Source organism: Canis lupus, chromosome 23, assembly GCF_048164855.1.
Source record: "Canis lupus baileyi chromosome 23, mCanLup2.hap1, whole genome shotgun sequence".
Lineage (NCBI taxonomy): Eukaryota > Metazoa > Chordata > Mammalia > Carnivora > Canidae > Canis > Canis lupus.
This window is the reverse complement of record NC_132860.1, coordinates 31,076,398-31,097,023: the sequence shown is the minus strand read 5'-3', so window position 1 is coordinate 31,097,023 and position 20,626 is coordinate 31,076,398. Positions and strand designations below refer to the sequence as shown.

The following is a 20,626-nucleotide window of genomic DNA, read 5'->3' as shown; positions in this document are numbered from 1 at the left end:
ACTCCTGGGTGGCTCAGGTCACGATCCCAGGATCCTGGGATGGAGTGCTACATCAGGCCTCCCCACAGGGAGCTTGCTTCTCCCTCTGCCTATGCCTAATTTCATCCCTTCTGATCAAAACAGGACTAGAAGGTCTAGCCAGAGCAATCAGGCAAAAAATAAACAGAAGTAAAATTATCTGTTCATAGAGAATATAATGTAGAAAATCCTAAAGACTACAGAAAAAGCTGTTGGAACTAATAATTCAGCAAAGTAGCAAGATACAAAGTCAACACACAAGAACCATTTGCATTTTTATACCCCAACAATGAATGATCCAAAAAGAAAATTACAAAAGCAAATCAACTACATAGCACCAAAAAGAGGAAAATAATTAGGAATTAGCCAAGGAGGTAAAAACTGCACGATGAAAACTATAAAACACTGAGAGAATTAGAGACACACAAGTAAATGGAAACACATTCCACATTCATGGATTAGAAGAGTTAATATTGCCAAAATGTCATTATTTCCCAAAGTGATCTACAGATTCAATGTAATACCTAAGAAAATCCAAAGACATTTTTTTGCAGAAAAACATACTAAAATTCATATGGAATCCCAAAGGGTCACAAACAACGAAAAACAATCTTGAAAAAAAATGAACAAAACTGGAGGACCCCCAATTCCTGATGGTAAAACCTACTACACAAAGCTACAGTAATTGAAACAATGAAACAATAAAGACAGACAGAGACCAATGCAATAGAATACAAAGCCTGGAAATAAACCCTCATGTAGACAAGCTAACAATTTTTGACAAGGTGCCAAGATCATTCAATACCTACCTTTCTCCTAAAGGATAGGCTTTTCAAGAAATGGTGCCAGGCAAACGAAGTATCCATAAGCAGAAGAATGAAGTCAGACCCTCACCTAACACCATGTACAAAAATTAACTTAGAATGGATTAAGGACCTCAATTTACAATCCAAAAAAACAAAACTCTTGGAAGAAAACATGGCACAAAAGCTTTACGTTGGATTTGGCAATGATCTAACATAAGACACCAAAGCACAAACAACAAAATTACACAAACTGGACCTCATGAAAATTTAAAAATTTGTACATAAAGAGACCATTCAGGGTTTCACTTCAAGATAAAAGGATCCTGAACTCGACTCCTCTCACAGACATGCTAAACATACAGCTACAAAACAAACAAACAAACAAAAAAAAAAAAACATACAGCTACATATGGAACAATTCCCTTTGAAAGAAATCTAAAAACTAGTTGAACTCCTACACATCAGGCAAATGAGAACAAACACTGAAATGGGTAGAAGTGAAGAAACAATTTCAACAGAAACCCCAGCCCCAGTATGGTGACCCACAATCAAGAGGGAAATCACAACTACCAGCTTCTCCCTAAGTAGGGAAGGGTCTGATTCCCACATCTGTTACCCTAACTTTTAAGACCCACACCTGAAGGATGGGCCCCAAAGCATCTACCTTTGAAAGTCAAGAGGTTTAATGTCCCCAAGACCAACAATGCTATAGCAAACTGAGAAACAGTACTTAAACAGTTTGCATGGACCCACTATGGCTAAAACCCTAGGAGCCAGCACAGAGGCAGCTGAGTGAATCACCCAATCTGTGAAAAAGGTCCATTTGTCTATCTTAAAAGCTCAGCTTGAGGCATGGGCTTCTAATTTAACATACATCTAGGACCAACTGAAATATTTTCCAAAGACTGCAGAAGCTAACAGGTGTCATCTTTGCATTCTCCCTCTACCTCACTCCAGGCTGCCAGTGTCTCCCAGAAAGGACCTTATGCACCTATTTGCAATCCTGGTTTTTGCAGTTGACACCCAGGGAACAACCCTTGAATGTCCACCTCTGGTGCAGTGAAGTTTACACTTGCAGATGACATAGGACTGTAACAAATAGAAAACAGTTGGGCTACCGTACCAGGGAACTGCAGAGTGGCAGTAGACAGAAATGCAGAGTCTTTCTAAGAGGACTATTAGGTTATCTTCACAGATGCAAATGCCCATCTCCTAGTCTTCCCCTGAAAGAGGTCTATTTGCATACTTTAAAAACTGCTCTGACATTCTGGCTTTCAAAAAGTCCAGCATCTAGCTGCTGCCTCAATCCTCCCCTTGAGGACACTGACAGGTCCTGGGTGCAGTCTGAACTACTGAGAGCCACTAAGAGGAAAGTAGGCTGCTTGGGCAATCACAATGGTTTGAGAGACAGCCAAAAGCAAGGGCAATGATGAACAAAAGGTTCATCTACACATGACCACTTCTTCAAGACTGGGAGAAGTCATTTTATCTAATACATGCAAATCAACACAGAGTCAAGGACAAAGAAGAAACAGAAAAGTATATTCCAAATGAAAGAACAAGATAAAATGTAAGAAAAAGTTTTTAACAAAATGGAGATAAGTGATTTACCAGATAGAAAGTTCAAAACAACAGTCATAAAGATGCTCACCAAAACAATAGTGCACGAGCCAAGCTAAACCAAGAGAAAGAAAATATAAGTACCAAGCAGAAATCACAAAATTGAAGAACACAATAAATGTACTGAAAAATACAACAGAAGGATTCAAAATCAGATTAGACCAAGCAGAAATCACTAGTAAACTTGAAGACAAGGCAGTACAATTCATCCAATCAGAGTAGTTAAAAAAGAATGAAGAGGAGTGAAGATAGCCTAAAGGACTTCTGGGACAAAACTAAGCAGACCAATATTTATAATATAAGTGACCCAGGGACACCTCGGTGGCTCAGCAGTTGAGCATCTGTCTATGGCTTTAGCACGTGATCCCAGGGTTCCAGGACTGGGTCCCACATCAGGCTCCCTGTTAGGAGTCTGCTTCTCCCTCTGCCTATGTCTCTGCCTCTCATGAATAAATAAATAAAATCATTTAAAAAATAATAAGTGACACAGAAGGAAAAGAGAGAGAAAGATATAAAATTGATTGATGAAATAATAGCTGAAAACTTCCTTAATCTGGGGAAGGCAACAGACATCCATATCGGGGAATGAAGAATGTTCCAAATAAGATGAGAGACTTAACACTCTATAACTGTCAAAAGTTAAGGACAAAAAGAGAACCTTAAGAGCATCTGGAAGAAAACAACTTGTTACATATGAGGGAACCTTCAGAAGAGTATCAGTATAGTTTCTGCAAAAAGTTTGCAGACTAGAAAGGACTGGCATGGCTGAAACAAAAAAACTTCCGACCAAGAATACTCTACCCAACAACATATTAGAACAGATGAATAGAACAGTCATTTACAGAATATTCTAGCCAAAAGCAACAGAATACACATTCTGCTCAAGCTCTCATGGTACATTGTCTAGAACAGATCACGTAATAGGCCACAATTACGGAAATCATATCAAGCATCTTTTCTGACTACAATAGTATAAAACTAGCAATGACTTACAAGGGAAAAAAAGAAAAACAGAAAATTTACAAATATGTGGTGACTAAATAACATACTACTAAACACCAAAGGGTCAAAGAAGAAAATCAAAAGAAAAATGAAAAAATACCCCGAGACAAAGGAAAATGTAAATACAGCATACTAAATATTATAGGATGCCGGAAAAGCTATTCTAAAAGGGAAAATCATAGTGACAAATGCTTAAATTAAGACACGAGGGGGACGCCTGGGTGGCTCAGCAGTTAAACGCCTGCCTTTGCCTCAGGGCATGATCCTGGGGTCCCGGGATCAAGTCCTGCATTGGGCTCCTGGCATGGAGCCTGCTTCTCCCTCTGCCTTGGTCTCTCTTTCTCTCTCTCTCTCTGTCTCTCATGAATAAATAAATAAAATCTTTAAAAAAAAAAAAGACACAAGAAAGATCTTAAATGAACGATTTTTTACATTACAAGGTACTAGAAAATAACTAAGCCCAAAAACAGAATATAAGAAAGACCAGAACAAAAATAAATGAAACGGAGACTAAAAATACAATAGCAAAGATCAATAAAGCTAACTTTTCGAAAGATAAAAATAGACAAACCCTTAACTACACTCATCAAGAAAACATGAGAGACACAAAATCAGAAGTGAAAGAGACATTACAATTAATATCACACAAACAAAGGATAAGATATTACTATGAACAATTATACTCCCAACAAATTGGACAACCTGGAAGAAATGGAGAAATTCTTAGAAAGATAAAAACTGTCAAGACTGAATCATAAAGAATCATAAAGAAGTAGAAAATCTGAACACACTGATTATTAGTAAAGAGACTGAATCAGTAATTAAAAATCTCCCAATAAACAAAAGACCAGGACCAGATGACTTCACTAGTGAATTCCCCCCAACATTCAAAGAAGAATACCAAGTCTTTTCAAATTCTTCCAAAAAGCAGAAGAAAGAATACTTTAAAACTCATTTTGTAAGGCCAGCATTATCCTAATACCACAATCAGACAATGACATAAGAAAATTGCAGGCTAATATTCCTAATGAACACAGATACAAAAACCCTCAACAAAATACTAGCAAGCCAAATTCAACAATAATGAAAGGGGGCAGCCCGGGTGGCTCGGCCATTTAGCGCCACCTTCAGCCCAGGGCCTGATCCTGGAGACCTGGGATCGAGTCCCACGTCAGGCTACCTGCATGGAGCCTGCTTCTCCCTCTGCCTGTGTCTCTGCCTGTGTGTGTGTGTGTGTGTATGTGTGTGTATGTCTCATGAGTAAATAAATAGAATCTTTGGAAAAAAAATACATGAAAGGTTCATACAACAGATCAAGTGGGATTTGCAGGAGGGATGCAAAGATGATTCAATATCCACAAAACAATAAATGTAGTACATACTCCATAGCAAAATGAAGGGTAAAAATTGTATGATCAAGGACTCCTAGGTGGTTTAGTGGTTGAGCATCTGCCTCCGGCTCAGGGAGTGATCCTCGACTACTGGAATTGAGTCCCGCATCAGGCTCCCTGTGCGGGGGTCTGCTTCTCCCTCTGCCTATGTCTCTGCCCCTCTCTCTGTCTCTCTCATGAATGAATAAAATCTTTTTTTAAAAAATCATATGATCATCTCAATAGATGCATAAAACTCAATAACCACTTATGTTTAATAAAAACTCTCAAAAATAAAAAAATAAAAATAAAAAAAAAATTTTAAAAACTCTCAAAAATAGTAGGTATAGAAGAAACATACCTCAACATAACAAAGGCCATCTATGACAAGCCCACAGCTAATGACCTACTCAGCAGTGAAAACCTGAAAGTTTTTCCTCTAAGATAGACAACAAGATAAGGGTGTCTACTCTCATCACTTTTTTCCCAACATAGTACTAGAAATCTTAGCTAGTAATTAGGCAAGAAAAACAAAAAGGACAGCTAGGTGGTTCAGTGGTTGAGCATCTACTTTCAGCTCAGGGTGGGATTCGGGGTCCCAGGATCAAGGCCTGCATCAGGGTCCCCACAGGAGCCTGCTTCTCCCTCTCCCTAGGTTTCTGCCTCTCTCATGTGTTTCTGTGTCTCTCATGAATAAATAAAATCTTAAAAATAAATAAATAACCAAGAAGTTTAAAAGACCAGCAGTCCCCACTTACCTGCAAGAGATACGTTCCAAGACTCCCAATGGATGTCCGAAACCAGATAGTACCAAATCCTATGTATATTGCTTTTTCCTATATATACCTATGATTTAAGTTTGTTTTATAAATAAAGCACTGTAAGATATTAACAATTAATAATAAACTATAACATACTGTAATAAAAGTAACATCAACATGATCTCTCTCAAAATATCTTGTACTATATTTACCCTTCTTCCTATACTGAAGTGAGATGATATAAATACCTATGTGATGGGATGAGGCAAACTGAATGAGTTAGGCATTGTGACGTAGTGTTAGGCTACTACCCTGGTTTTCCAACATGTCAGAATGAGGATCATTGATGAAATTAAAGACACAAATAAATGGAAAGGTATTCTGTGTTCATGAACCAGAATACTGTTAAAATATCCATAGTACCAAAAGCAATTTAAAATTCAATTCAATCCTCATCTAAATTCCAATGATATTTTTCACTGAAATAGAAGAAACTACCCTAAAATTTGTATGGAACTACAAAAGACCTCAAATAGCCAAACCAATTTTCAAAAAGAAAAACAAAAAGAAATAAAAACAAAGCTGGAGGCATCATGATTCCCGATTTCAAACATTACAAAACTACAGTAATCAAAACCAATATGGTACTAGCATAAAAAGATAAATAGATCGATACAACAGAGGAGAGTGCCCCAAAATGAACCCATGCTTATACAATCAATTAATATACGAAAAAGGAACCAAGAATATATAATGGGAAAAGGACAGTCTCTTCAATAAATGGTGTTGGGAAAACTGGATAGCCAAATGCAAGAGAATGAAAGTGAACCACTTCCTTATACTACACACAAAAATCAACCCAAAGTGGATTAAGACTTGAACATAATACCTGAAACCATATAACTCCTAAAGGAAAACAGTCTGTAAGCTCTTTGACATCATCTTGGCAATGGGTTTTTGGATCTGACACTAAAAATAAAGATGACAAAAGCAAAATAAACAGTTGGGAGTACATCAAACTGAAAAGCTCTTGCAAATCCAAGGAAACCATCAGCAAACTGAAATGGCATCCTTCAAAATGAGAGAAAATATTTGCACATCACTTTTCTGATAAAGGGTTAATAATATCCAAAATATATAAAGAACTTCTACAACTATTAGGAAAAAAGCAATCCTACTAAAAAATAGGCAGAGGATCTCAACAGACCATTTTTCAAAGAAGATGATGGCCAACAGGTACATGAAAAGCTGCTCAACATCACCATCATCAGGGAAATCAGAATTAGAATGGCTATATCAAAGACCAGAAATAACAAGTGTTGGCAAAGACTGGGAACAAAAGGAATCTTTACACACACTGCTGACAGGATTATAAACTGGTATACTCTAGAAAACAGTACGGAGATTCTTCAAAAAATTAAAAATAGAGAACTACCTTATGATCCAGCATTTCCACTTCATAGTATTTATCCAAAGAAAATGGAAACACTGGGACGCCTGGGTGGCTCAGTGGTTCAGCGTCTGCCTTTGGCTCAGGGCGTGATCCCAGGATTCCAGGATCAAGTCCCATATGAGGTTCCCGCATGGAACCTGCTTCTCTCTCTGCCTATGTCTCTGCCTCTGTCTCCCATGAATAAATAAATAAAACCTTTAAAAAAAAATGGAAACACTAACTTGAAAAGACATATGCACTCCCACATTCATTGCAGCATTTACAACAGCCAAGATATGGAACAACCTAAGTGTCCACTGACAAGTGAATGGCTAAATAAAATATATATTTTATGTTATGTGCGTTTTAACATACACACAAAAAAAAAATTAGGGGAAAAAAGATGTCTACTTCCATGACTGAAATCTTGTTTGATTTTTAAGCAAGCCTTAAGGTGGATAGGTAGCCACTGACAATAAATATTTTATTTTAGTAAAGGGGACAGGGAATGTCTAATACCAGGGTGAGTGGAAAACACAATTCATCCCTATGAATCCCAGGGGAAAAAATCAATGATGTTGAGCAACCCAGAGCAGACCTCCTTCCCACTACAGCCCAGCCCCTGAAGTCCCATCTCAAATTCCCATCCAGCCTTGACCTACTATCTTATCAATGGCCTGGAGCCCTCACAGACCTCTCACCTTCATGTACCCACAGACCTCAGGGAATTATGCCATCAATGCAAAGAACGACCTGCCATCTCCAACACCCCATCTACCCTCTCCAATCCCTCATCCCCTCCCCATACACCAGGGAGCCCAAAGGAGAGGAGGGCAGGAAATTCAAAAGCAGCACCTACTCAGAAGCCATGAATAAGGCCTGAAGGACGCTGTTCACGTAGCATGTGTTGCCCAGATTGATTAAACCAATCTTGCCCGTGTCTGACTTGGCCATGAGCCGAGGATAGAAACCAGCCAGCTCACTCTTCTGCGAGGTCCAGGCATCCTGCCCCAGCAGCTGCTTGATGCGGTCCTCATTGGGAACATGGAGGTCCTGAGGAGGAAACAAGCCAGCAGGACGGTGGGGATCATGGTCAGCTCTCAAAAGATCACTTCCTCTGGGAAGCCTTCTTGGACCACAGTCCACCCCACCCTCACCCAAGCACACTGTCCCACAAATATTCTAGATATACATGTTAATATCCTTCTGCTTCCAAACTTATTCTAGGTTTTCATTTTGACACGCGGGCTTTCTATATCACCTTTCATGTTACAACTGCCTCAGGAAGGTGTAAAATTCCCACTTCATAAATGGAAAAACTATGACTCCAAGAAAAGAATTTTCCAGGGACATCCAGACAACAAATGAAGAATCTGTATATTCTTAGAGGATCCCAAGGTACAACAGACTCTAAGCAATGACAACACAGGCCCAGATTCAACAATGTTAAGATCTCAGCCCTAGTCCTGACTCCTGTCCTAACTAACTGCCTGGCAATGATCAAGTGAGCCTCTCTGACTCAATTTCCTCATCTGTCACATGAGGCTACTTCTACCTGATATCAGTTTGGCACTCCATACTCTCACAGCACTTGCACACAATGATGTTCCCACCGCCCTTCTGCTTTTATGTTTGCCATCAGCTTTAATTAATCACCACCCCCTAGCATGATCCCATAGACAGGACAATGTGGAGAGGGAGGCGGTCCTGGGGTACTACTATGGGTCCTTGGTCAAGAGCTCAGAGATTAGCATGTTTTCTTACTTATTCTCCTTTTTAACAGTAAAAAAAAGATGCACCTAAAATAACGTTACCCAGCATGGGTTCTAATCTATTTTAAAGAAAAACATTTAAGAATACAGACTTACAGAATAGATTTAAGTGACATTCCTCTAGGCCCTATAAAATCCTGAGCACAGACCCCAGATTTGTCCAAGCCTCCAGAGTTTCAAACCAGCTTAGCACTGAAAGCCCTGGTCTCCCCAGCATGCATCATCTGGCCACTAGAGAAGGTCAAGCTCAAGCAGTGGTTTAACACTTCTACTCACTCATTTCCCAGGAACATTTATCAGATCAGTCACCTCTCACAGATGATAAAAAATATAGGAGCTACCAAAGGCAACATAAAAAGATACAGACTTGGGGCACCTGGAGGGCACGGTTGGTTAAGTATCAGACTCTTGATTTCAAGAGGTCATGATCTCAGGGTCATGAGACTGAGCCCCACTTAAGATTCTCTTACTCTCTCCCTCTCTAAATTTAAACACACACACACACACACACACACACACACACACACACCTTAGTCTCCCTTTTTCTCTTCCTATCATCCCCTATCCAATCCTCACCCCATACACAACATGCACAAACAGGTACAAAAAAGCTGAAAGACAGAATCTCATGCACACACACGATTCAAAATTATCCACACTAGAAAAAATGCCATCTTTCTCAAAGAAGGTAACTTGGTACTCCCACAAAAAGGAAACAAAATTATGAAGTAAGTTTCAAGCTCCTAATGTTACAAACAATGGGTCCCTTACCAAGTACCACAGCTCCCAGAGAAACTGCCTGAGAGAACTTTTCAGAATTTATTTATAAAGGAGCCTCAAAGAAGGATGTGCTCACAGAAAACATGTGAAAGAGTTTGATAAACAAAAAAAATCCTATGGATACTTTGCTGCTTTGCCTCTCAAACTGGCTCATACCTAGAGATATTCAAAGCCACAGAACAAATGTAGCACACCTTCCTGGGGTTATAGGCTCTAATATTCAGGGAAGAAAAATGTTTACATTAAAAACAATGTTTATAATTATGAAATACATACTTGAATCTCTGAGATGAGATTTTAGAAACACTGAGCTTTTTGTGTCAGGCTGCTTCGGCAAGCAGCCCTTGCCTGGGCTCAAGGACTTTGGAGAAAAGGTTTGAGAAGCCCAGATCTGCTAGATTAAGCAGTCAGTCCAGTGTAAGTCCCTCCCGTCTAGATCTTTCCAATGTCCCTTTCATGCAGCTGACAAACTCCCACTCCCAACACCTTTCCCTCTGATGCATCTGGAGGTGCCTCATCCTGCTAGTCCCTATCCCTCAAGACCTAACTTCTATATCCCATCCCCTCTCTTGGAGACTTTCCAGGATCTTCTCAAGTGGGGTACATGTGTGATTTATATCTATCTTATAAAGCTTAGCTGGCTGCACTTAGTGGTACTGGTATTTATAGCTTCACTGTCCTCTGGATCAGACCAGAGCCCCTAGAGGGAAAAGCCTGAGTTTCACTCAGTATGGGTCTCCCTCAGTGCCCAGTGCAGGCTTCCTCTTTGTTCATGGCTCCATGAGAGTATTCTTCACAGTACAGTCACAGATATTTGCTGGGCACAGAAATCCTCACATGGTCCTTGCCTACCAGAAGCTCACAAGCTAGCAGGAAATAATAATAATCACTTCTAACAAGTCAAAGCCCTGCCTCCTCTGCTCATCTACCTCCAGTGACAGGCAGCTCATGATCTAGCAAGGTAGCTGCTTCTTTTGTAGGTTGGCTCCACTAAAAAAAAAAAAAAAAAAAAAAAAAAAAAAAAAAAAATTCATTCTGAGCTTGGGTGGCTCAGTGGTTCAGCATCTGCCTTTGACTCAGGGCATGATCCCAGGGTCCGAGATCGAGTCCCACATCAGGCTACTGTGGAGAGCCTGCTTCTCCCTCTGCCGGTGTCTCTGTCTCTTTCTCCCTCTGTCTCTCATGATAAATAAAATCTTAAAAAAAAAAATTCATTATCATATTAAGCTGGAAAAACTGAGAAGACTCAAATGCTGGAGGTTTTATTTAAAGTATCGACTAAGTCTCACTCAAGATGGATTGTTCCCTTGTGTGTTTTGAAATTTTTGGATTATAAACTTACCTTTAGCAGAATTTTATCTTTGTGACTTGAAAGCACTTTTTTCTGTTTCTACAGGGTAACCCTTGGGTTTGTGTTACAAGTTCATACTACTTTTAATGTGAGTACCCAAGTTTAGGGGTCTCACAACCCCAAAGACAATGAGAACTTGAACCCCTAAACCCACATAAGAGCAGGCCAATGATTAACAATTTCATTTTTCCCAATCCAGAGTACAGATCAAGCCAGAAAAGTTTCCTTGACATTTGAGACCATGTATATATATATTTTTCTAGATCACTCTTTTACTAACAGTAAAGCCTTTTCGGGTGCTGGCTTACATAGGCCTCTTAGTGCTAATGCCCTAGTGAGAGCAAGCCCTAAGCATCACCTCCTGTCCCTATAAGCTCAAGTGGCTTAGTGACTATGGTTACACCTTCTCTGCCCACGACAGGCAAAAAAGGGCATCATCTTTCACCATTCTGAATTCCACTTCTTGCTTTCTTTTTGGCCCCTGGGAATTCCCCATTAATTTCTTGCAAGCTCAGCTAAGTACTTAAAAAAAGTCGGTTATATTTTAACAAGCCTATCTAGGTGTTCTGTAGTGGATTGCTTTTCAGGCTATCTATCTGCTGCACTACAGAAGTGGAAGGCAGAGCAGAGGTTCTTTAAGAGCCATCACCTACCCAGACATCTTTCACCCATGCTCAGACCTGCCCTCTCTATCAGGCAATAGGAATAGGCTCAGCAAGCAAGCACCGTGCCTGCCTGTGTCTCTCACTACTTCCATGACTGCGCAAGTCATCAAGCCTCTCCAGTCTCACTTCCTTCATCTATGAAATTCAGGTAACAACACTACTCTCATTTCTTTTGTCTTGTGAGCATTAAGAAACAAAATATATAGAACACACTGTCAAATGTGGCATCACCTGTAAATGCTATTGTCCTAGCAAACTAGCAAGCCCAGGTCAGAAGCCCCTTCATCCTTGTAGCCTCCTCCTCTGACTGGAGATAATCCTTCCCTTCTCCTCACAGGAATTTCCTAAGCCACTTACATCAGAGTTACTTCTGTGCAAGCCTGTCATCCGCTAGGCTGCAAACTCCTCAGCGGAAGAGACTTGGTCTGCTGGTGCCTGTATCCCCAGTTCCCAGCCTGGGTCTGGCACAAAGCAAGGAAAGGATCAGTAAAGCTATGTGAACACTTACAGATAATCCCTGCTCTGGAGTCCTCTGGCTGGTGGGAGACACAGTGACAACACATGACAAAGGGATGTGGGAATTGTGGGAGCCCAGACAAGCCCTGACCCAGCCTGGGGCAGGGAGGAGGTATCGAGAGTTATCAGGGGAGGCTTTCTGAGAGAGCTAACACTTGAGTGGAGGCTTAACGGAGAAGATTCAATGGGAATAGGAGCTATCCAGGCAGAACAAGAGAAGGGTTTAGTCAGAATGTCACAGGCAAAGACTTGGAACAATCATGAGTGGTGACCCATCTGGGGCAATGGCTGGTAGCTCAGTGTGCCTGAAGCACAGGATGGGCCAGGGGAGGTGATGGGAGACAGGCAGAGACCAAATGATGGGGGACTGCCACTAATCCGTATTACGGCCTTGAGCAAGGCCCAAATGGGCACCCTTTTTGGAGCAAGGCAAGGAATCAATGGGAGATTGTCACTCACCTTAATGGCCTCCATGACAGGCTCATACAGATCCGGGAAGCCTGGGAACCGGAAGACCATGCAGTGGACCAGTTCTGCCAGTTGCTCCAGGCAGCTGGTCCCAGAGTTGGAGTCCTCCTTGACCAGAGAGGCCACCATTGGGGGGATGTGAGGGAGGAGCTGTGAGAGCAGAGCAGGATTAGACTTGGTACCATTTACCACCAGAGGCAGGGGTTGGTGGTCAGGGCTGAAAACACTCAGAGCTCCTTAAGGCAAGGAGGTCTGGCCACTGTCCCCCTTTCCTACACAGAGCTCTGTGCTATGTAGGCAATAACTTTTTACAAGATAGATGACCTTGGATATTCTGCCTCAGTCTCTTCATCTGTTAAACTGAATAAACAATTCTCTCCTCACAGTTGAGGGGTGGCCAGGGCCCAAGCCCCAGCTGTTAGGCCTTAGCTAACTGGCTTGCCAGAAGAGCCTGAGGCCTTAGTGACCAGGGCTACTCTTCCTTCTACCATCATTCTTTCACCAAACATTTATGTGTCAAACACTTCACCCTCACAATGATTGTAGTTAGCAATTACTATTCCCATCTTATAGATGAAGAAATTGAAGTTGGAGATATTACGTAATTCACTAAGAACTTCCCCCACGTATTACAGAAAAAGCTGATATCTCAACCAAAGGCTATTTTTTTCCTCTGTGCTATGCAGTACTAACTTTCAAACCCATGGGGGTATTCTATTATACTGTCCCAGGGATGGACAGAGTCAGCCCGCAGGAACTGGAGGGAGGGCGCCCAGGAGAAGGATGGGAAGAAACAAGTTATCCAGTCCCTAGTATGCAGCAGGCTCTTGACAAATATCACCTCATCTAACCCTCTCCCCACCATCCTCAGGGCTTACCCTGTTCCAAGCCCTGAGACGTAAGCACCTGTCCAAGGTCACCACATCTAGCAAATGATGGAGACAAGACTCAACCCCAAGTCCCCCAATCCCTGGTTCTGTGCCTTTCCCACTGTAGCAAATTGTAAAGCATGAAATTTCTGCCCTGACCAGGAGTCATCAGAATCTAGGGCCCCTTCTCCAGGTCTAGGGAAAGAAAGACAGGAGAGTAGCCCTGCCTCCCCCATAGCAACCAAGGACTACAGGCATCCTTCCCAAGGGATGGCCCCAAGGATAACAGAAAGGGCCATGAGCGGGAGGCCAGGCCACCTGGGTGCTGGTTGACCACAGGGTATATTGGAAGGACACTGGGGCAGAAGTCAGATCAACTTAGTTAGAATCTTCCCTATATTGCTCACTAGCTGTATATCTGGGACAAGTGGACTTAACCTCCCTATAGTTTCCTCAGCTGAAAAGTGGAAAAAATGATAGAATGCTCCCTCTGAGGGCTCTCCTGAGAGTTAATACATGTACTGTCTTTAGTACTGTGCCTGGCATACATCAAGCACCTAAGCAACATTAGCTGTCATCATTCTAGGGCTGTCACTCTACTGTGGGCCTATGGGGAAGTCAAATTCTCTGGCCTTAGTCCCCCATCCATAAAATGGAGTTTTAAGTCTCCTCCAGTCCTAATGTCCAGAACTTCAAGGTCTTAAGCTTCAAATCCCCAGCCCCAATAGAGACAGCATGTCTGGACTCCAGCCAAACCAGTGGAGGATGGAGAACTGCCCATCCTCAGGGTAGCACATAGGGTTCTTACCAGGTGGAAGGCCTCATGGGAGTGCTGGAAGGTCAGGAGCATGTACTTGAGGACAGACAAGGCAGCTCCCCGGACAATGGGGTATAGAAGCTTGGAGAAAACCTGGAAGAGAGTCCTTGATCAAGAGTCCCCCACGCCTAGGCCCCAGAGGACAAGTACAGTCACAGACCTGAGAGGTGGTCAGAGATACCAGAGTTGGAGCAGCAGATACATGCAGGACCAAGAACATAGACATGCTCACAGATCTAGGTTGATGGACAGATGGATAGTAAGACAGATACCCAATGGGAGAGAAGGATGGATAGACCAAAAGTGACAAACATTCTTGAATGAATAGAGAAATAAATGGGGCAAATCTGAAGCCCAGAGAGGTACAATGAATTGTTCCAGGTCACAGTGAGCTTGGGTTGGAGCCCCAGTGCTCTGCCTCCCAGACCCACACAGTCTCTTGCAAGAGATAAGTGGTAAAAGCCATAACCCAGAACTTGGACAGGGGCCCACCAACCTTTTCAATTTTGGCAAGTGAAACCTCAATCAAGATGCTGAACTTCTTAACAGCTGCCAGGCCCTTCAACAATGCAATGATCCACTTGTCAATGTTCTTCCCCAAGGGCCATGACACCCAGTCGATCATCCTGTAGAGGGGAGTGACAATGACACAAGAACCAGGGAGGCCCAAATGCCTGGGTGGGGCAGCCCAGAGACAAGCTATAATGTCCTGCGACCCTACACTGACCCACATGTGCACAGAGCAGCCCTGGGGTCCATGGGATGGACAAGTCACCTCTGAGAACTGCAAATGAGCCCAGTACAGGCATCTGGTAGAACCTGGGGCTCCCAGCCCAGCAGGAGGGGAACGACCCTCTCAACACTCCAAACCTCACCCCACACACTAGGCTGCAGTTGCAGAATGGGGCTTTCGATGGTCTCTGCCTCTGCCTGGACCATGAGGCTCAGCAGCAGGAGGAGCACTTCCTACCCTCCCCCCATTCTGACCCCCTGCCACACTGGAAGCTTTGGCTCCTGCAAACCCTTGCTTGTGACCTAGAACAAGTCACTTTCTCTAGCCTCAGTTCTCTCCTCTGTAAAATGGGGACGATAGCTACCTTACAGAGTTGCATGAATTAAAAAATGTGACAATAGCTAACTCTCATAGTATTCACTCTGCACCAAGCACTACTCCATCTGTCTTACATTTATGAACACACCTGACCCCCAAGATAATGCTTCTGTGCACAGGGCATGAAGCTGCCATACAGTAGGTGCTCAGGAAAGTGTCACTATATCATTATCTTTAGACTCATAAGACTATGCTATAAACAGAATGAGAAAAAAAATAAAAATAATCAACCGAATGAGAAAGCAAAGTAATAATTACAATGACAATAGCTACCATCAGTGCTCTAAACACTTTATGTGTATCATCTTGTTTTATCTGATCCTTGCAACAACCCGGTAAGATGGATTCAATTACACTATTTTATAAATGAGAAAGCAGAGACCTACAGACATGGAGTAACTTGCCCAAAGTCACACAGGCAAGAGGTAGAAGAGCCAGGATTTGCACCCAAGCAGCTTACCTCTAGAGCCCATACTCTTACCCACTAAAGACAAGAAATCTAAGAAGCCTAATGGAGATGGGAGATCTGCACACGGGTATGGAAAGCATGGTGAGGGAGGCCTGCCAGATGAATGGGATCTACAGAGCCAAAGGCCTATAGGCAGGAAGGTAGGCAGCATATTCTGGGATCACTGGATAGGCAGGTGTGGCTACATCACAGGTGTGATGACACCTCAAACGAAGTGGAGAATGTGCAAAAGCTGTGAACTAAAGCACCCAAATTCCATGTATCAAACCTGTCAAACTCAAAAAGTACTTTGTAACGGATCTTCGGCTTCTAGTATAACCCCGTAGAAATGTGACAACTTCTTATACCATCTTTACTATTACTGAGGGAGAAACGAAGGCTCAGAGAGTTCATTGACTTGTCCAGGATCACATAGTTGGCACCCAACCCGAGAGCATCACCAGGGAAAGGTTCTCTGCATCTGCCACATCCAGCCCTGGGCCAGGCACAAAGCAAGGCTCAAGAAAGGATGGATGAATGAAAAAAGCAGAGTTCCTGGACCTTCCCACACTAAATCTAGCCCAGCAACCCTACCCAGTGGAAGGAGGGAAAGAGATCTAATCACCACCCAGCCCTCAGCCCACCTGCTAATAGCAGTCAGCATCTGAGAGTCTGTCACACTGTCATCATTGCTGAGGTTCCGGACGACACCATCCATAAGCTCCAATGGTAGGTGTTGGACCACGCTGGCCAGGGCACTGGATGGTGGCTCTTCCTCTGGAATGGTGAGGGGGCTGGGATGAGCTAAGCAAGGCAGGTAGGCCCCTCACCTCCCCCAATACCTCATGGGCTCATGCTGCCAAGGTAGACTAGGCTTCTTAAAGAACACATCAGGGCCACTTCCTACAACAGCACAGCCTCCGATCCCACCTTAGTTTATTCGCTCAACAAACCTTCACTGGCATGGTTTGGGGCCCAGCCCTGTACTGGGCACAGACAAAAACCCCTGACACCCCCCGCCCAAACTGTGCCTATCCTATAGGCAAGGTCTATAAGAAAGGATAACCAGCAAGACCAGAGAGAAACAAGCAAGAACAGCAAGAACAGAGAGAAAGGCTGTGTGACTTGAGGGGAGAGAAGACATTCCAGGTGGAACCATACAAAGGCCTAAAGGTGAAAAAGACCACTTAGTTATCAAAATCTGTTCTCCAATTGGATAAGTGCTTATACTTCTGGGCTTGGTTCTTTCTCCTGCCAGGTGAATTCTCCTCCTTTCAACTTAATAGCCCTATAATCAGGAGAGGCACAGATCTTATCTCACCCATTTAAAGTGTAGTTCAAGAGCCACAGCTCACAATGGAGGACCAAGAGTTTACATTTCAGAGTTGAGATATACAGGCTCTACTGCACGTCCTCAACTTGGCCTCCGCCTGCCCTGAACACCTCGCCCCTGCTGCTGACCAGCTACCTCTCAAAACTTGAATCAAGGGATCCCTGGGTGGCGCAGCGGTTTGGCGTCTGCCTTTGGCCCAGGGCGCGATCCTGGAGACCCGGGATCGAATCCCACGTCGGGCTCCCGGTGCATGGAGCCTGCTTCTCCCTCTGCCTGTGTCTCTGCCTCTCTCTCTCTCTCTCTGTGACTATCATAAATAAATAAAAATTTAAAAAAAAAAAATTTAAATCTTTAAAAAAAAAAAAAAAAAAACTTGAATCAAAAGTCATAATTTCGGGCAGCCCGGGTGGCTCAGTGGTTTAGCGTCGCCTTTGGCCCAGGGTGTGATCCTGGGGACCCGGGATCGCGTCCCACGTCGGGCTCCCTGCGTGGAGCCTGCTTCTGGAGCCTCTGCCTGTGTCTCTGCCTCTCTCCCTCTCGTGAATAAATAAATAAAATCTTAGAAAAAAAAAAAAAAAGTCATCACTTCTACGAAACCCACCTGACCCAAAGGGCATGATGACGTCCACGCGCCCCCTTCTGTTGTCTCACTCACGGGTCCTCCTCCTGCCCAGCTTAATCTGGGTCCGCCCCCCCCCCGGGCCCAGCACCCACCCCAGGAGAGGCCCAGAGCAGGAGCTCAGGGCAGCCCTGCTACTTAAGGCAGGCACGCTGCGTCTCCCCACCGGGAAGTAGCCCCTGACGCACACCTGCCACACCTCGACACCGCACACCACGCACCAGCCCCCACGCACCTGTGCAGGAGATGACGGCGAACAGCTCCTTCAGGCAGGGTAGGATGGCGGCGGGCTGGGCGCGCCACAACTGCGCCAGGAGCCCGCTCACCTGCTGGGCCTGCTCCAGGAACTCCACGGCGCCCTCCTCGCCCTCCGCCGGGCAGCGGAAGCGGCCGAGGCAGCGCACCAGCTGCTGGCAGAAGAGCAGGCGGTGAGGCCCGTCGGGGACGCAGCGCGGGTGTCGCGCCAGCAGCCGCGCCACCTGCGCGCAGGCCGCCGGCCCCGGGCGCTCGCACACGGTGCGCAGCACCTCCCGCCGCAGCAGCGCGAACACCTCGTCGGCCGCCGGGCCCTCGGGCAACAGCTGCAGGCCCAGCTGCACGCAGGCGAGCGCGCGGGCGCCCGGAGGGCCGGCGCCGCCCTGCAGCAGGCGAAGCACGCGGCGCGCGCTGAAGAACTCGGCGAAGACGTCGGGGTGGTGGCGGCCGGCCACGTGCAGCAGCTGGCAGCCCACGCGGCGGGGCAGCTCGTCCGCGCCGCCCACGTAGAGACGCGCGCCCAGCGCCAGCAGCGCCAGGCACTGCTCGCGCTCCAGCGGCTGCCGCGCCGCCTCCAGCACGCGCCGCACCAGCCCCTGCTTCACGCTCGCCGGGTACGAGGACGTCACCACCGCCTCCAGGATCTTGTCCATGGTGCCACGCTGCAGGGGACAGGGAGCAGGGTCACACGCTGCCCAGCAGGTCCCGTTCCCCGAGGGATCCCCCTGCGCTACGACTTGGGGCGAGCAACCAGCCACCTTTCGGGGCCTCCGTTTCATCACCTGTGGAATGGGGCGAGGATACCTCACTGGGAGGTATTGCATGAAGCTAAGCGCAATGCCTGGCATGTAACGAGCCCCAGGGAGTTGTAGTTATTGCTGATGAGCACCTTGCGATGGCAGTATCTGAACCTTCCACCCGACTCTTTCGCCCTTCCCTCCCCAGGCCTCGCTGGTGACCTCATCCACTCTTGAGGCCAGTAGGAGCTGGATATAAAAGCTGTTGTCCTGTATCTTGGCCAAGCCCTGTCCTGTTGGGGAAGATGAGCAGGGACACACACAAAAATCACACCTCCAGGGAGGGAGAGCAGTCCTAGGGTCCCAAGGAAGAACCAACGGGGAGATCCCTGCATACTTTATTCTGCCCCAAATCAACTTCTTGTTGTATCTCAAGTGACCTACACCTTTCCAAGGCTCCACTTCTTTCTGTATGCTGTGCCTTTTGCCTGAAACATCCTATCTCTCAAGACCTCCACCACCACACACTCACACAGCCAAACTCCTGTTTTCCTTCAAAGCTTACCTCAGACACCCTGTCTTCAATTAGAATATACCTGGACCTCCATTCCTACACCCACCTGTCGCTTATTCCTCCATTATAGCTGGGATCACATAATTCCCTCCAATGAAGCACAGCGTATCATGTCTGTGGCCTGGCCCCGCCTCCAGGCCTTGCCCCATAGCCTTGCACACTCAAGGCCCTGCCTGCCCCTCCCCAGCCTCAGCCCACACCAGTCCCTCACTCTTGCCTCGCTGTGTTCTCCCTGTTGCTGGGCCCTTCGCCTATGCTCCTCCCTCCCCTCCTTACTTGACTCACCCTGCAGACTTTAGCCCAAACTCACTTCTTCAAGGTAGCCTTGCCTAACCTCTTTGGGTCAAACACGACTGTTAACAATTTCAGAGCACCTTGTCCTCCTTTACAGCAATTATCATAACTCCTTAGTTGGAGTCAGCCTCCTCCACCATACTATACAGGTTCCTGAGGGCAGGAACCATGTCTGTTTTGTTCCCTCACCTAGGCCAGTGCCTGGCACATAGTCGGCATTTGTCAAAGAAGCAAAGATGTAAAATACAGAAGAAGATGTAAAATACAGTGTTACTACTGCTACTTATGCCTCTGAGCAGAAGTAGCCTTCTCTTTGCCTTTCCTCTTCCTTTGGGCAGTTTCCTGGAAGCCTGTCTCCCAAGCTGACCCACTTTTACTTCCGATTCTCATGCTGGTTCACAAAGATAAAGCTTTTTCTCCTAATATCCAACTTTCAACTCCTAGAAGACAGGGCCATTTCTTTGCTTCTTTATATAATCCCACTCTAGGCAGGACATGAGATAAGGTTCGGCATACAGTAAGCGTTTAAACTTACTGGCTCGTAAAAACTTCTTGAGACCTGGCGTTAGTGTGAAGATAAGCCAGACATTTACTAAATGAGGCGCCAGAAACCTTTATTCAGAACCACAGATACTGTGGACCCGGACACTGTGCTAGGCCCTATGGAGACACTCCTTTCACTGTCCTAGCTCTTGGCTGAAGCCAAGCTTCCATTATTGCATGTGTTAAATGCAATGGGCCCATTTGTCTCTTTCTCTCTCTCACCAGGCTGTGAGGTCCTCAATGGCTGGCATCTCTGAGATTACTGTGGGTAAAGCCAGAGTACAGATCAGTGGTTCCCAAACACTGGCTTGGCTGCCTCCGAACCACCTGGTAACTTCGCACAGATTCATACACCCAGAGCCCACTCCAAGCCTCCTCGAATAGTGTGTTAAACTCTTTTTACTCTGAATGAGATTCATCTGGAAATGAAGTCCGCTTCCCATCCCTGTTACTTACACTCTCTCA

General features: G+C 45.0%; 1 protein-coding gene across 2 annotated transcripts in view; it reads right to left on the bottom strand.

Moving 5' to 3' along the window:
- The window catches only part of USP35 (ubiquitin specific peptidase 35), a 79,207-nt gene that overhangs the window by 28,776 nt on the left and 29,805 nt on the right, over positions 1-20,626 (bottom strand). For both annotated transcript variants that reach the window (XM_072794793.1, XM_072794792.1), the window contains exons 2-7: positions 17,994-18,675; positions 16,451-16,583; positions 14,744-14,873; positions 14,239-14,340; positions 12,553-12,711; positions 7,869-8,062 (exon numbers count right to left, since the gene is read on the bottom strand). In XM_072794793.1, coding sequence (XP_072650894.1) covers positions 7,869-8,062; positions 12,553-12,711; positions 14,239-14,340; positions 14,744-14,873; positions 16,451-16,583; positions 17,994-18,666 — 1,391 coding nt within the window. In that variant the 5' untranslated portion in view covers positions 18,667-18,675. The remainder of the gene's footprint in view (positions 1-7,868; positions 8,063-12,552; positions 12,712-14,238; positions 14,341-14,743; positions 14,874-16,450; positions 16,584-17,993; positions 18,676-20,626) is intronic.